Below are 16,372 nucleotides of genomic sequence, written 5' to 3' on the forward strand. Positions count from 1 at the left end.
TATCGGTCTACGTTTTGATATAGCCCCATAGAACGGTATCTCCCGATTTTCGGTATTTTGAAGGTTGTGGCCACAAATGTCCACGGAAATGACAGAAATTTTGGTCTTCATTTGAGGTATTAAACGTTTCATATTAAATTTGTCGTTAAAGGTCCTCGCCTTCATATAGCCCCCATAGAACGGAAGCACCCGATTTTCGGTATTTTGAAGGTTTTAGCCTCATTATCACACCGAAGTTGCTGACATTAAGTATTTGATCTTCGTTTGAGGTATTAAAGGTTTCATTTGAAATTTGTCAGTATAGGTACACGCCTTAGCCCCCATGTAACGTACCAACGTATTTCCGGTATTTTGAAGTTTGTGGCCTCAATATTCCAACGAAATGGCTGAAAGTTGATATTTGGTGTTCATTTGGGGCATTAAACGTTCCATATGAAATTTATCGGTAAAAGTCTAGGCCTTCATATAGCCCCCATAGAACTGAACAACTCGATTTTCGGTATTTTGAATGTTTAACCTCATTATCACACCGAAATGGCTGAAATTTGATACTTAGTCTTCGTTGGGGGTATACAAATTTCTCTCAGAAATTTGTCGGAAACAGGAAATATATCTTCCTTGAGTCCAAAACATTCAGCTAGAAATTTGTAGGAATAGATGGACGTTTTGATATACCCCCATGAAACTGTACCACCTGAATTTCGGTATTTTGAAGGTTAGCCATATTATTTTACAGAACTTGCTGAAATTTGGTGTTTAGTGTTCTTCATGAACGAAAGGAAAGTAATTGCTCCATTTTACTTCAATACAAATCGTGGCGGAGGGTATGACAAGTTCGGCCTAGCCGAACTTAACGCCGTTCTTACGAGAAGCTGCATTAGCTTTCTCCACTCAGTTTGGAGTGAGGAAGGGGGGACTCCGTGATAAAGAAAATCTGGTTACTCTGGGTATCAGTAACCAGATTTTCTTTATCAGTATGCTGGGGAACAAGAATAACTGTCGGAGCTGATGACCTGTCTTCCTAACCGTTCAAAACAGGTGTCGGGAAAATGATAAGGTGCATGCATGAGCTTTTATGTGATTACCAAAATTTGTTTGAGGTATCAGCCAGAGTGCTTTGTTTCGTTCAAAAGAAAGGTATTTCATATTAAGTCTCCCATCAGTAGTTTTTGCTGAAAATTTTAAATTGAAAATTGAAAAAAGTGGGCGTGGTTAAATTTTCTTTCCATAAAAACCTAAGTTGGGTTATAACGGCATTTGATTTTAAACCCTCAGTATTTATGCTAACGTGGGTGAAAGTACATACGGGCAAAATGTGCCTCATCGAAATAATGGTTTTAGACCCCAAGTATGTTTGGACGAAATCCGTTTCAGACAATTTGGAGTTGATTTAGCCATGTCCGCCCGTCTGTCTTGCTGGCTGGAGAGCACGATAACTCTCGAACGGATCAACCGACTCGGTCCAAAATTTGTCCAAACTTAGTTTAAGTACGAAGATGGGTTATATCGGTCTACTCCTTCCGGTACCTCCCCCACAAATGTTCGAAAATGTTCTGAAAACTTGTGCGTACCATATCTCTTGATGGGAGCAACCGATTTGGTACATACTTTGCACATCGTGATATTTCTACCAGAGTTAAATGGGGTTCCAATATGGACCCAATCGGTGCACTCCTTCGGGTACCTCCCACACAAAATTTCGAAAAAGTTCAGTTTAGGGACTGTTATAAAATCGCTTTGATTTTTGTTGTAGTAACTTGTATTCACTACCCTCTATACGACGGAACAAGTTCCATCAGGGCAAGTGCATAGTTCCTGAGAAAATAGCCTGCAAGTTGCAGGTCCAGTCCTACAGGTACCACCCCCACAAAAGTTCAAAAATGTTCGGAAAAATTGTGCGCACGATAACTCTTGATGGGAGTGACCGATTTGGTCCATACTTTACATATCCTAACATATCTACAAGTTATAGATCACTTTCGAATATGGATTTTATTTGTCTACACCTTCGTGTACCTCTCACATAAAAGTCTACTTTAAGACCGTACAAGTTTTTTCAGGGGCAAGTCCTTAGTTCTTGAGAAAACAGCCCAAAAGGTGTAAAAAAACCATATGGCACCATATGTAGTGACTGGAAAACACGATAACTCTCGAACTGATCAACCGATTTGGTGCAAAATTTGGCCTTCGTTATATTCTGTACAAACTTAGTTTCAGTTTCAACAAGTACCGGATACTTCACCTCAATATTTAAAGAATGTCACTAAAAGGGTATGCACGATATCTCTTGAACGGAGCTACCAAATTGGATATCGCAATATTTGTCTAAATTTTTTTTCTCCTTAGGGATATTATGTTTTCCGTGGAATCCAATTCCAAACGGAATGGACTGACATACCATTCCTTTTGAACTTTAATCCTAATCCACATTTCTGTCCGTATGAAGTATTTTTTGGAAAAAAGTGTTTCAAATTAAACTGGCTGAGGGTATATCTCTGATACTTTTTTACTTGCTTATAAAGATTTGTATATTATTCCATTTCCGCATTTTGCTAGTATACTTTATTTTGTTATTAGTATGTAGTGTAGTAATAAATGCTGAATTGTATTGTACTTCCATAATAGCGATATTTGATGTTTGATTTGGGTAAAAGTAACTCTTTTGTGATCAGAATTAGTTTCGGTCATATCAAATTATGCTCTATTTATCCGTTACCCTTTCTATGGTACGCACATTAATTATTTCATTACAATGATGTCAATATGTATGTATGTATGGACTTTTGTGATAAATAGAATATCTATTTGGAATATGAAACAGTAGATATGCCATTAATAAATCATTGTATGATTTATGTTAAACATTTTTGTTGCATTGATGGCATTATTAACATTTAATTAAAATCACACCGATACTGACAACAGTTAAAAATTTATGGTTTATTGCGTACTACAAGAGTGTATTAAAATTATATTCAGCGCAAATAAAATTTATGAATGCACATGAGAATAAAAAGAACACAATTGTCAATTTATTGCATTAAATTATTGGGAAATTTCAAAACATTTTACGATATTTTTCAGGAAAATTTCACCATGAGATAACTGTGAAAAAATACGTTGGAAGTAAATATAAGGCATGCCAATTTCAGAGGCATTAGAACATCTATTCCAATATTCAATGTAAAAATAAATGAATTTTTCAACTCTTTAGCACATTACAAAAACAAAAAACCCTTAGTTAGATTCAATAGATGTGAACAAAATCTGATTTTAAGAAAATGTTCCTTGGTTCAATGGTACGAATGAGTAATGGACAATATCCCATTAAAATGCATACGCCACCGTTACAACACTGCTTTAAGGGATTATAGACACTTATTTAGCACCAAACTCCATGTTTCATGTAGCAGATTCTCTAACCTTTTTAAAGGTATTAGTGACTTATCCTACTGGTCGACCCATGCTATTAATACCTTCAGCATAAGCAAGTAACATGTTGATATTGATGTGTATTGTATCATTTCTTTTGAGGTTTGCATCTCGTATCACCGTCTAGAGCACGATGTTGAAGATATCACACGAAAGGCTGACTCCTTGTATGAAACTTCTTTTGGTACAGAACTTTTCAGAGAGGTTATTTTCTATTTTATTTATTTTTTTTTTTCTTTGATGGGATAGCAACCCTAAATTTTTCCATTTGATCCAATATTCTTACATATGGCATTTTATGGCGATCGGTTAACGTTAATCCGTGCAAACCTAGCGATCTTTGATTCAATAGTAATTAGTATGGGGCTAAATTAAGAACGGCGTTAAGATCGGCCAGGCGGAACTTGTTATACCCTGCACCACGAGTTGTATTGAAGTAAAATAGAATAATTAGTTTCCTTTCGTTTTGAAGAAATTTCAAAATACCCAAATTTGAGCAAGTTCGGTAAAACAATGTGGCTAACCTTCAAAATACCGAAATTCGGGAGGTACCGTTCTATGGGGACTATATCAAAACAGCCATCTATATCTACAAATTTCTGGCAGAAAGTTTTTACACTCAAAGATGACTAAATACGAAATTTCCGATATTTCGGTAAAACCTTCAAAATACCGAAAATCGAGAGGTACGCTTATTTTGGGGATATAGGAAACCGTGGACCTATACCGATAATTCTCTTCTGGAATATTTTATAACCCCATGGACGACTAAATAACAAATTTCAGTCTTTCGGTGGGACATGGACGTCATAACCTGCAGAGTTACGAAAATTGGGAGGTACCGTTCTATGGGGCTATATGAAGGCGTGGACCTATACCAACAAATTTCTGGGAGAAATTTGCTTGCCCTCAACGAATACTAAGTACCAATTTTCAGCCATTTCGGTGTGACTTAGGCTAAAACCAACAAAATACCGAAAATCAGATGTTACCGTTCAATATAAGCTATATGAAGCGATGACTACTACCGACAAATTTCATATAAAGCGTTTAATACCCCAAATGAAGACCAAAAAAAAAATTTTAGCCATTTCGGTGGAATATTGAGGCCAAAACTTTCAAAATACCGGAGGTACCGTTCTATGGGGGCTATACTGGACCTGTACCAACAAGTTTCTGGGAGAAAGTTAAATACCCCCAACGAAGACTAAATACCAAATTTAAGCCATTTCTAAGGAATATTGAGGCTACAACCTTCAAAACACCGAAAATCGGGAGGTACGTTCTGTGGGGGCTATATGAATTCGTGGACCTATACTGACAAATTTTTGCGGGAAGGTTTTATACCTCATAAAAGACTAAGTACCAAATTTCATAATAACGATAATGAGGCTAAAACCTTCAAAATATATTCCATTTGCAATACCAAACATCCTAGGAGTAATATAAACTTCTATACCGGATAACAAAGCTCTATCTTAAATATTGCGAGCTGTATCTTGATTACAACTGACGGACGGACATGGTTATATCGACTTAGTATTTTACCCTCATCTAGAATATATACTTTATAGGGTCTCCGATGAATATTTCAATTACAAAGGGAATGATAACTTTAATTATACCCTCCATATTATGGTAGACATACAGGAAATACGATGGATTGGGAAAGACGTAGGGGATGGAAGATACCAAGGAACGGTCCTGACCGGCTTTAGCATGGCAAAGCCCAGGATTTATGTTGGTCCCTCTTTCATCTCAAGTGGACACTGACCACCCCGTTGTGTCACTTGGGGAACTGCCTTTAACACCCGTTAAAGGTAGTGAGTTAACATGTGCCTATAAGAACGTTAAAAACTTGGGCTTGGGCGTCGAATTAGTAAACCTCCCCTAGCAAAAACAGCCTACTATGAAATAACGAAAGAAAAGAAAAACAAACCCCTCTAAAGTTGACGACTCCCGAAAACGTTTTAAGGACCATGATCTGCGAATCTGCACCTGGAATGTTCGCACACTTTATAGAGAAGGTGCAGTTTACGCATTGGCAGATGTACTTGAAAAATACAAGGCCGACATTACTTCCATACAGGAAATACGATGGAACGGGAAAGGCGTCACAACAACACCTAAAGGTGACGCACTGTATTATAGCTACCATGACACAAAGCATGAGTTTGGTTGCGGATTTGTAGTTGGGCGGAGGTTAAAACATCTCGTCTCCAGCTTCACACCAGTGAATGAAAGACTCGCTGCAATTACATTAAAAGCAAAATTCTTCAGCATCAGCTTTATTTGCGCTCATACTCCCACTGAAGACAAGGACGAACAGACCAAATATATATTTTACGATCGCTTAGAAGAAGCTTATAACCGTTGCCCTGTACATGACATTCAAATTATACTAGGCGATTTTAATGTCAAAATTGGAAAGGAGAATATCAGTCGGGAAATTCAGTCTCCACAGTGAAACATCTGACAATGGTATGAGGCTGATAGACTTTGCAGCTACAAGTAGTTAGCAGTACCAGATTTAATCACCTCGATATTCATAAGGGCACCTGGCTGTCGCCAGATCATAGAACAAGAAATCAAATTGATCACGTTGTGATAGATGGAAGACATGCATCAAGCGTGTTGGCTTTACGATCGTTCCGTGGTGCAAACATAGACTCGGACCACTACCTTGTTGCAGCAAAGGTACGTACCAGATTAAACGTAGCAAACAAAGTGCGAACAGACACAACACGAAAGTTGGACATCGGTAAGCTGCAATCACAACAGATAGCCACAGCATATTCCACTCAACTGGCCCAACTGCTTATGGAGAGAGGAGAAGCTTCTTTTCTGCAGGAAAAAGAGAGAGATGGAAAAGCGAGAGTGTGAACAAATCGAGATGTACAGGAGATAGAATGAAGTCCGAAAATTCTACCAAATAGTGAAACATCAAACTGATGGCTTTGGAACTGGCACATCCTCATGTAGAGACCAGCAAGGTAATCTGGTAACTGATACAGATAGTTTGCTAAGCATATGGAAAGAGCATTTCTCCAAACTCTTGGTATCCAATAGTAGCGAAGTCGACGAAGATACTACAGATCAAATCCCAGAAGATGGTACTGAATGAATACCACCCGGCCACGATGAGGTAAAGACAACAATAAACCGGCTGAAGAATAATAAGGCAGCAGGAGTTGATGGCCTACCATCCGAGCTGTTTAAAACCGGAGGCAACCGGAGGCTGATAAGGTGTATGCATCAGCTAGTTAGCACCATCTGGCAGGAAGAAAGCGTACCCGACGATTGGAACTTGAGCATCCTGTGTCCCGTCCATAAGAAAGGATATACGACTTTATGCTCCAACTATAGGGGCATAAGTCTTCTCCCTATCGCCTACAAGATATTGTCAGGGATATTGTGCGAACGACTATAGCCCATGGTCAACGATATAATTGGACCATACCAATGCGGCTTTAGACCTGGCAAGTCCACGGATATTTACCCTGCGGCAAATCATAGAGAAGGCCCAAGATATGCAGATCGACACCTACCACCTTTTTGTCGACTATAAAGCAGCCTTAGACAGCCCGCTACGTTCAAAGGTATTCCAAGCCATGTCTGAATTTGGTATCCCCGCAAAGCTCATTCGGCTTTGTAAAATGACTCTAACTGAAACAAGATCTTCAGTTAAATAGGAAAGAACCTCTCCGAAGAGTTTTGTACCAAAAGAGGTTTCAGGTAATGAGACAGCCTTTTGTGTGAACGTTGGAAGAAGTGGCACAATCTACACCAATAGCCACATGTTACTTGCTTATGCTGATGATATAGATATCATGGGACGGTCAGTAAAATAAGTAACCGATACCTTTATGAAGGTCGAAGGAGAATCTGCTAAAGTGGGACTGGCGGTAAACGGCGAGAAGACCAAGTTGATGGTGTCGACGCGCAAGGCATCCATTGAGATCGGACCAACTGTTGAAGTTGGTTCCTATAATTTTGAGGTAGTAAAAGACTTCGTATACCTCGGCACCGCCGTAAACACAACAAACGACATCAGTTGTGAAATAAAAAGAAGAATTTTATTGGCCAACATATGCTACTTTGGCTTAAGTAAGCACTTTAAAAACAAAACCACAACTTGTCAAACAAAAATAACGCTTTACAAAACACTGGTACTACCCGAGCTGATGTATGGTTCCGAAGCCTGGGTACTTGCGAAAGCAGATAAGGCAGTGCTTGGAGTGTTTGAGAGAAAAATTCTTCGAAAGATCTACGGACCAATCTGCGTTGACGGTTAATATTAACGTCGTATGAACCACGAGCTGTATCTGCTATAAAACGACATCATTATAGTTAAACGTATCGAGATGCAGCGATTGGGTTGGCTAGGCCATATAATAAGAATGAGCGATGATGAACCCGCTAAAAAGGCGTATAAATTCGGGTCACATGGCGGTGCACGCAGAATTGGCAGGCCAAAGAATAGATGGCGCCAACAACTGGATCAAGAAATTACAAAGCGCGGTATTCCGAGAGAATTTCAAATATTTTCTTAGTTCGGTCCATGGAACAAATGTTCTGTAATGGGCCAGCTAAGTAAGTAACTAAGGTCCACGTCTTCACATAGTCCCCATAGAACGGTAACACCCGATTTTCGGTAATTTAGTCTCATTATCACACCGAAGTGGCTGATATTTGATACTTAGTCTTCGTTGGTCGGAAATTTGTCGGTACAGGTCCACGCCTTCGTATTGCTCTCATTGAACGGTACCTCCCGATTTTCGGTATTTTCAAGGTTGTGGCCACAATAACACTGTGACACAAAATGGAACTCAAAGTCTGGGGGGTGGAAAATTTCTTTTGGAGATGAAAGCCCTTGATGAGTATACTAAGAACCCAAAAGGAAATTTTCGCCATAGGTCAAGTTTCTGAGATATCGCGCGATGAAGTTTTTGATTTTTTCCCTATAATACTTGGGAAAATAGCTCCATATCTCTGTTTGGCGTTGTTGTAGCATCGTTTTGAGGTGACATGTTTTCAGTCAAATCGATTGTCGAATCTTTTTGTAGAACATTTCATTCTTCTAACTCGATGCTTTTCATGTCCTTTTCCTCCTTTATTTCTTGAACTGTGGTGAAAGTACCACAAGATGCGATTTTTCAGCATCCAAATATTCTACAAAAATGTTGCTCAGAAGATTTTAGGTACGGTTCTCTTTGACAACTAATCAATTTTGTCCCGTTTTCATTGTCATTTTTGACATTTATTCGGACTTGGTTCAGAATTAAACTATGTTTTGTTTTTCTGTATATTCGTTATTGGTTATGCATAGGTATGTAGACATTACCTATGGGTATTGCTTATGTAGACATCTGGGGTGCTTTTGAATTAGTTACCACAAATAACTCTTGTATTGATGAACATGTTAATAACAAATTTTCTTGGAGGATAGATCCGGTTATCTCAGTTTTTGAACCGGATATTCCGACACTAAAACCGATTTTTGAACCGGTTTTAAGTAACCGATTAAGCTTAAATGTATACCATTAAAAAGCTTAAAGAGTTGTCAATCAAATTAAATTAATTCGCTTATGAAAACTTTGCTAGTTGCAGTTCTAGAACAAAAAAACCGTTTTCTTAAACCGTTTTTAAGAAAACGGTCCAGCACGCGCATATATGTAGATCAAAGGCTGGGGGGTAAAAAATTCTTTTTAGCGACGAATGTCGATGAAGGTAATATGATGAACCCGGAAGGACAGTTTTGCCATAGGTCAAACTTCTGAGTTATAGCGAAATGAATTATTTCTTGACAAACTATACAGACCTACATGACAAAAAACATAGCGACATTTTATCATGGCATAACTCAGAAGTTTGACCTATGGCAAAACTGTCCTTCCGGGTTCATCATATTAACTTCATCGACATTCGTCGCTAAAAAGAATTTTTTACAGTTTTCTTAAAAACGGTTTAAGAAAACGGTTTTTTTGTTCTAGAACTGCAACTAGCAAAGTTTTCATAAGCGAATTAATTTAATTTGATTGACAACTCTTTAAGCTTTTTAATGGTATACATTTAAGCTTAATCGGTTACTTAAAACCGGTTGAAAAATCGGTTTTAGTGTCGGAATATCCGGTTCAAAAACTGAGATAACCGGATCTATCCTCCAAGAAAATTTGTTATTAACATGTTCATCAATACAAGAGTTATTTGTGGTAACTAATTCAAAAGCACCCCAGATGTCTACATAAGCAATACCCATAGGTAATGTCTACATACCTATGCATAACCAATAACGAATATACAGAAAAACAAAACATAGTTTAATTCTGAACCAAGTCCGAATAAATGTCAAAAATGACAATGAAAACGGGACAAAATTGATTAGTTGTCAAAGAGAACCGTACCTAAAATCTTCTGAGCAACATTTTTGTAGAATATTTGGATGCTGAAAAATCGCATCTTGTGGTACTTTCACTACGGTTCAAGAAATAAAGGACGAAAAGGACATGAAACGCATCGAGTTAGAAGAATGAAATGTTCTACAAAAAGATTCGCCAATCGATTTGACTGAAGACATGTCACCTCAAAACGATGCTACAACAACGCCAAACAGAGATATGGAGCTATTTTCCCAAGTATTATAGGGAAAAAATCAAAAACTTCACCGCGCGATATCTCAGAAACTTGACCTATGGCGAAAATTTCCTTTTGGGTTCTTAGTATACTCATCAAGGGCTTTCATCTCCAAATGAAATTTTCCACCCCCCAAAAATGCTGCTGCACAGTGTAATCAAACGAAATGGCTGAAATTTGGTATTTGGTCTTCATTTGTGGTATTAAACTTTCCCTATCAAATTTGTCGGTATAGGCCCACGCATTCATATAGCCCCATAGAACGGTTACACCCGATTTTCGGTATTTTGAAGATTTTAGCCTCATTATCAATCCGAAATGGCTGAAATTTTGTACTTACAGCCTGTTTTTGTAAAAAGTTTTTTCCCGTTCGTTCGTCAATTTCATGAACGAAAACACAATTTGGTTTTCATAGCAATTGACTTTTGTATTCGTGTGACAAGCAAAAGAAAGCCTTTGATTTTCGTAATTTTTTGGTTCTCGTAACAAAATCAGACGAACGAATACGTCACAAAAAAAAAGAAACGAATGGAAAAGACCCATCGTTTTGAATGAAAACTGAATTATTTGCGTAATAAATGGCAAAAAGCGCATGAAAACTTGTGGGGAATGTCATTTTATTTATTTTCACAGAAGCACAGATTTTGACAAATTTGTTTACATTTTTGTCTCATTTGTTGTTTGTCATCTGTTTATAGGGGTTGCCATCAAGCAACACATATTACGTACAGATGCAGATGCAAAATTCACAAAATAAGCATAACGGTACTTAGTCTTCGTTGGGGGTATAAAATTTTCTCCCTGAAATTTTTCGGTATAGGTCCAAGACTCATAGTCTTCGTAGAACGGTACCTCCTGATTTTTGGTATTTTGAAGGATGTGGCCATAGCTGCCCACCGAAATGGCTGAAATTTGTTATTTAGTCTTTGTTGGAGGTAAAAGACTTTCTGACAGAAATTCGTCGGTATAGGTCCACGTATCGATATAGCCGCCATAGAACGGTACCTCCCGATTTTTATAATTCTGAAGGTTGTGACGTAGATATCCCACCTGAAAACTGAAATTTGTTATTTATTCTCCCACGGGGTCATAAAATACTCCAGAAGAGAATTATCAGTATAGGTCCGCGTGTTCCTATATCCCCCATAGAAGAGTACCTCTTGATGTTCGATATTATAAAGGTTTTATCGAAATATCGGAAATTTGTTATTTAGTCTTCTTTGAGTCTAAAAAATTTCCGCCAGAAATTTGTAGGTATAGATCGACGTTTTGATATAGCCCCCACTGGAAGGTACCTCCCCAATTTCGGTATTATGAAGGTTAGCTACATTATTTTAGCGAACCTGCTGAAATTTGGTATTTAGTCTTCTTCATAAACGAGAGAAAATTAATTGTTTCATTCTACTTCAATGCAACTCGTGGTGGAGGGTATAACAAGTTCGGCTCTACCGAACTTAACGCCGTTCTTACTTGTTTTTTTCATAGTTAGAGGCTTTTTGGGTGTAAATATGAATTTAAAACGAAAATCTTAAATTTTATCTTAAGTGTTTCCATCAAAAGCCTTCTATGAAAATAAGTGCGGACTGCACATGAGTACTCGAATTGGTCTGCCTGGACGCTCTGACCTTGACGGCAGAAATTATAGTTTATTGTTTGATATCTATTATATTCGTATCATCAATGATCACATGTTTAAATAATGAACGTTCACTCCACTTAATGTAAAATAAGAAGTACAATTTAAAATTGTGTTCAACATTTCCGTATATTTATATCAATATTCAAGTTACATTTTTACTAAAGATTGCAAAACATGCAATTTTTCGTTCGAATTCAGTTTTTTTTATTTATAGGTTTTTGTAATAGTTTTCTAAAAGTTGATTTTCATTTCTACGGGGTTATTTTGTAGTCATGCAGTTACTTATAGGTTTGCATTGTTTTAATTTATAATTATCCTAGTTTTTTTTTTTAATTATCAAAGATTAAAAATTGTCTATCAATCTCGCTCTTTTCCCCACAGAAAACGTTTCCTTTTTTATTGATAACCTTTGATGTGAGTTTAACCAACTAAAATGCTACATAATCATAACTTACCAGTCGCAATAAATATCAACAACAAAAAACATATCCCGCCAGCATTGATTCTTCTCCTGTTTACAGCTTTCATACTTTCAATCATAGATGACAAAGTGTCGACAGCAAATTGTCGTACATCAGGTCTAGAGTGTATCCACTTCAAATAGATTGCAATCAGCAGCAGCAACTGCAGAATGCTGTGTCACAATTTCAAAAAGCCATGGAATAAAAACACCAACATATTTGTTCAGAATTATAGTTTGTGTTTTTTTTACTATTCTATTTTTTTTCGAATTCAAAGTTCTTGGAATTATCACGACAATTTAACGGCACTGCTTGAAAATGCTTGTATGGCTTCTTTGTGTGTTTGTTTTTTTTTTTGGATTTGTGCCAATATGAAGAAAATCCCTCTGTCTTAAGTCATGCCATGTCGATGAGAGGTGTGTTGTTGACGCCGTATCTGCAAATAAAGAATTGTAGAATTAACATTGGTATGCTATGGCGTTAAATCTTCAAACTAAATGAGGAGAAAGTATTTTTTTTTTAATTTAAAATAAATAAATAAATAAAAAACTGTTATGTGTATTATTTTTTTATTCCATCCACCATAATATGGAGGGTCTAATTAACCCTCCGTCATGCACATGTATCTGGCCAGATATTTTACGAATTCAACTGTGATTTAAATATATTTCTAATTTAGCTATGGGCTTGAGCCTCTAGGTACCCTCTACAAATATTGTAATGTCTCGTTTTATGAAAAAACACATTAAAAAAACAACAAACTAAATTTATGTAGATTTTTTCATCTATACATCGTGTACGTAGCGCATGTATCTGACCAGATACACACTCATTTTGTATGAAGAGTTCTGTACTTTATTGATACATGTATTCCTAACGAAATGAGAAAGGATCGTTCTCGTCCTGTTTTGTCATCGTTATTTGGATTACACGAAAATTTGGTATCAATTTGCAGCTACGTACCCAAAAAAAAAAAAATAAATAAATAAATGTGTGAAGCTACTTTCGACAGTTCATTATACGAAACATTGTGAAGAGGAAGCAATGAAACCCGAAGCAATTATCTTTTACACGGGTTATGCATGTACTAAGAATAAAAAAGAGAAAATATATATCTGCCTGGCGTGATAACAATATAATATTATCACTAAAATAGCATATTTTTCATATCAATGTACTGAAATACATACTGTATCTGGCCAGATACATGCGCTACGTATGTGACTACCGGAACATATGCATGACGGAGGGTTAAATTTGTCATTCCGTTTGTAACCCATCGAAATATTCATCGGAGACCCTTTAAAGTATATTTATTCTTGATCAGGGTAAAATTCTAAGTCGATATAACCATGTCCGTCCATCCGTCCGTCCGTTTGTTGAAATCAAGATACAGCTCGCAGTTCTTAAGATAGAAATTTGTAATTTGGTATAGAAGTTTCTATTACACCTAGGATGTTTGGTATTGCAAATGGGCTATATCGGTCCACGTTTTACTATAGCCCCCATAGAACGGTACCACTCGATTTTCGGTATTTTAAAGGTTTTGGCTTCATTATCACACCGAAATGGCTGAAATTTGGTACTAAGTCTTTGTTGGGGGTATAAAACTTTTCGCAGATTGTTGTCGGCATAGGTCCACGCCTTCATATTGGAACAGTATTTTCGGAATTTTGAAGGTTGAAATGGCTTAAAATTTGGTATTTAGTCTTCATTTTGGAGTACAAAACTATCCATATTAAATTTGTTGATATAGGTCCACGCCTTCGATATAGGTTCATGCCCCAAGTATGTTTGAACGATTTTTTCTATGGATAATTCGGACTCGTTTAGCCATGTCCGTTCGTCTGTCCGGCTGGTTGGAGCTCACGATAACTCTCGAACGTATTAACTGGCTTGGTCCCAAATAGGGTTATTGTATTATATTTTCCAAACATAGATCACGTTGAAACATGGCCTATATCATGCCAAACAAATTTTTGAAATTTTTGTTGCAGGTTTTGCCCTGTTTCTCGACGGTACCATTTTTTCCGGGCCAATCCCATACATCCTAAAATAATGTCCTAAAAGCTCTAAATAACCCTGCCAGTTCCAGCTAAAATGCCTGGTGGGCAACATAACTATGAAAAGGAGTGATTCACATTGTCCGTTGACCAGATTGGATCCAAATGTTCAGTCTGTCGACAAAGCCGACTGATACTCTTATACTTGTTAAATTGACAGAAGATATTTTCATATAAAGTCATAATATCTGATTAGGGGAAAATATCTTCTTATTGAAGACAAAAAGCTTTTCTTTTAGAGCGCCAAAATATCTTCTTACAGAAGTCAAGAATGTCTCGCTGGAGCTTTGTATGGTTTCTTATTAAAGATCCTAATTAATGCCTTCTTATGAGACGTCTGACGCCTTCGTATAGTAAACCCCCAAGGCATACTCACAGTGATGCCAGATATGTTGGGTCGAAAATCGTCAATTTTCTGGTACCAAAATCAAATCGTCAAATCGTCAAAATAGTATTTCGAAATCGTTAACAAATCCGCAAAAACAATAACTTGTATTTCAGTTCAAATTATTACTATTCACGGTGCGCTTTAACCAGCTTTAAATGAAAGGTGCTTACTAGGGTTATGCCTTTTTTACAACCTCATATCCCTGTATCATAGCGTAATGAGTTTCTACATAAGATTACATAAAATCTTTATTATAAAGTAATTCGATAAAAAAAAGCTTCCGCACAAAAAGCTTTTAAAGTTTTTATTCTTCAGAATTTTGACAATTTTTTGAAGTCACTGTAAGCAGATAATTACCTGAAAACAAGGTATAGGGGCACACGACATAACCATAATGACATAACCGTTTGTTTTTCACTAATTTTATTAACGTATTATAACATATATATAATTTTATATTATATATAACTTTATTTCATATATAATAAAAATTTAAAGTGGTTTGTGTGGGAACTTTTTCAAAATTTAACAAGTAAAAAAGCATTAAGTTCGGCCGGGCCGAACTTTTCATACCCTCCACCATAAAATATTCATTCCTGTCCCCAACTTTAAGTGAGTACGTTAAAATGTCAGATAATGTACATAAAATGCTTCATTCGGGAGGCCCGTTTTTATGGTGCCTATATCTAACTGTTGACAATTTTTGGTGGGCTAGAAATTGGGAGGTACTGTTATATAGGGGTTATAATAAAACATGGGCCTATATTGACAGTTTTTGATGGGAGCTTTTAATGTCAAATAACTCCTGATTCGGTTAAAAAATTTAGCTAGAATCCTCAAAATATCGAAAATCGGTACATAACGTGGGTACTTCAAATGTCATTAACAGCTAGATCGGAGGTATGTGGGCTATACGAAAATATGAACTTAAATGAACAATTTTTGTTGCAGAATTTTTGTTGACTTTTAAATTTCAAATTACAGAAAATAAAGCTAAGGTACGGAAAATCGGGAGGTTTGTTTTGGGACTATACAAAAACATGGACCTACGTGCTTAAACATTTTAAGTAAAATCCTCAAAGTACCGAAAATCGGGAAGTATCGTTATATTGGGGCTATGTTGAAAATTGTTGATGCAGATGTGTGGTGACCACTACAACCTTCAAATGTCAAATTACAGTTAGTTCTGTTAACAATTGTAGCTAAAATTGCCAAATTACTGAAAATTGGGAGGTACCGTTACATGGGAGCTATATCCGAACATGGACCTATGTTGACAATTTTTGATGGAGAGGTGTTGTGACCACTAAGAACTTCAAATGTCAAATTACTGCTAGTTCGGTTTAATATTGTAGCTAAAATCATCAAATTACTGAAAATCGGGAGGTACCGTTATATGGGGGCTTTCTTGACAATTTTTGGTGGAGAGGTGTGGTGACCACTAAGAATTTCAAATGTCAAATGTTCAAATTACAGATAATTCGGTTAAAACTAGTTGGTAAAATTCTCAAAATACCTGAAATCGGGCGGTAACGTTATATGGGGGCTATTCCAAAACATGGACATATGTCCACTAGTTGTATAAGTTTATTGACATTTAAGAACCCTAAATGTCAATTGATAGCTAAATCGGTCTGAAAATGTAGATAAAAACGTCAAAATGCCGTAAATCGGGGGTACTGTTATATGGGGGCTATACCAAAACGTGGACCTAGGTCCCCAACTTTTGTTATATAAGTTTAGTTACACTTAAGAA

General features: G+C 36.8%; 1 protein-coding gene across 1 annotated transcript in view; it reads right to left on the reverse strand.

Moving 5' to 3' along the window:
• The window catches only part of LOC141404210 (neurotrimin-like), a 416,440-nt gene that overhangs the window by 94,843 nt on the left and 305,225 nt on the right, over positions 1-16,372 (reverse strand). Inside the window, exon 3 of the mRNA XM_073987581.1 lies at positions 12,160-12,601. Coding sequence (XP_073843682.1) covers positions 12,160-12,244 — 85 coding nt within the window. The 5' untranslated portion in view covers positions 12,245-12,601. The remainder of the gene's footprint in view (positions 1-12,159; positions 12,602-16,372) is intronic.

This window comes from Musca autumnalis, unplaced genomic scaffold, assembly GCF_047663935.1.
Source record: "Musca autumnalis isolate F117 unplaced genomic scaffold, ASM4766393v1 scaffold_4, whole genome shotgun sequence".
Taxonomy (NCBI): domain Eukaryota; kingdom Metazoa; phylum Arthropoda; class Insecta; order Diptera; family Muscidae; genus Musca; species Musca autumnalis.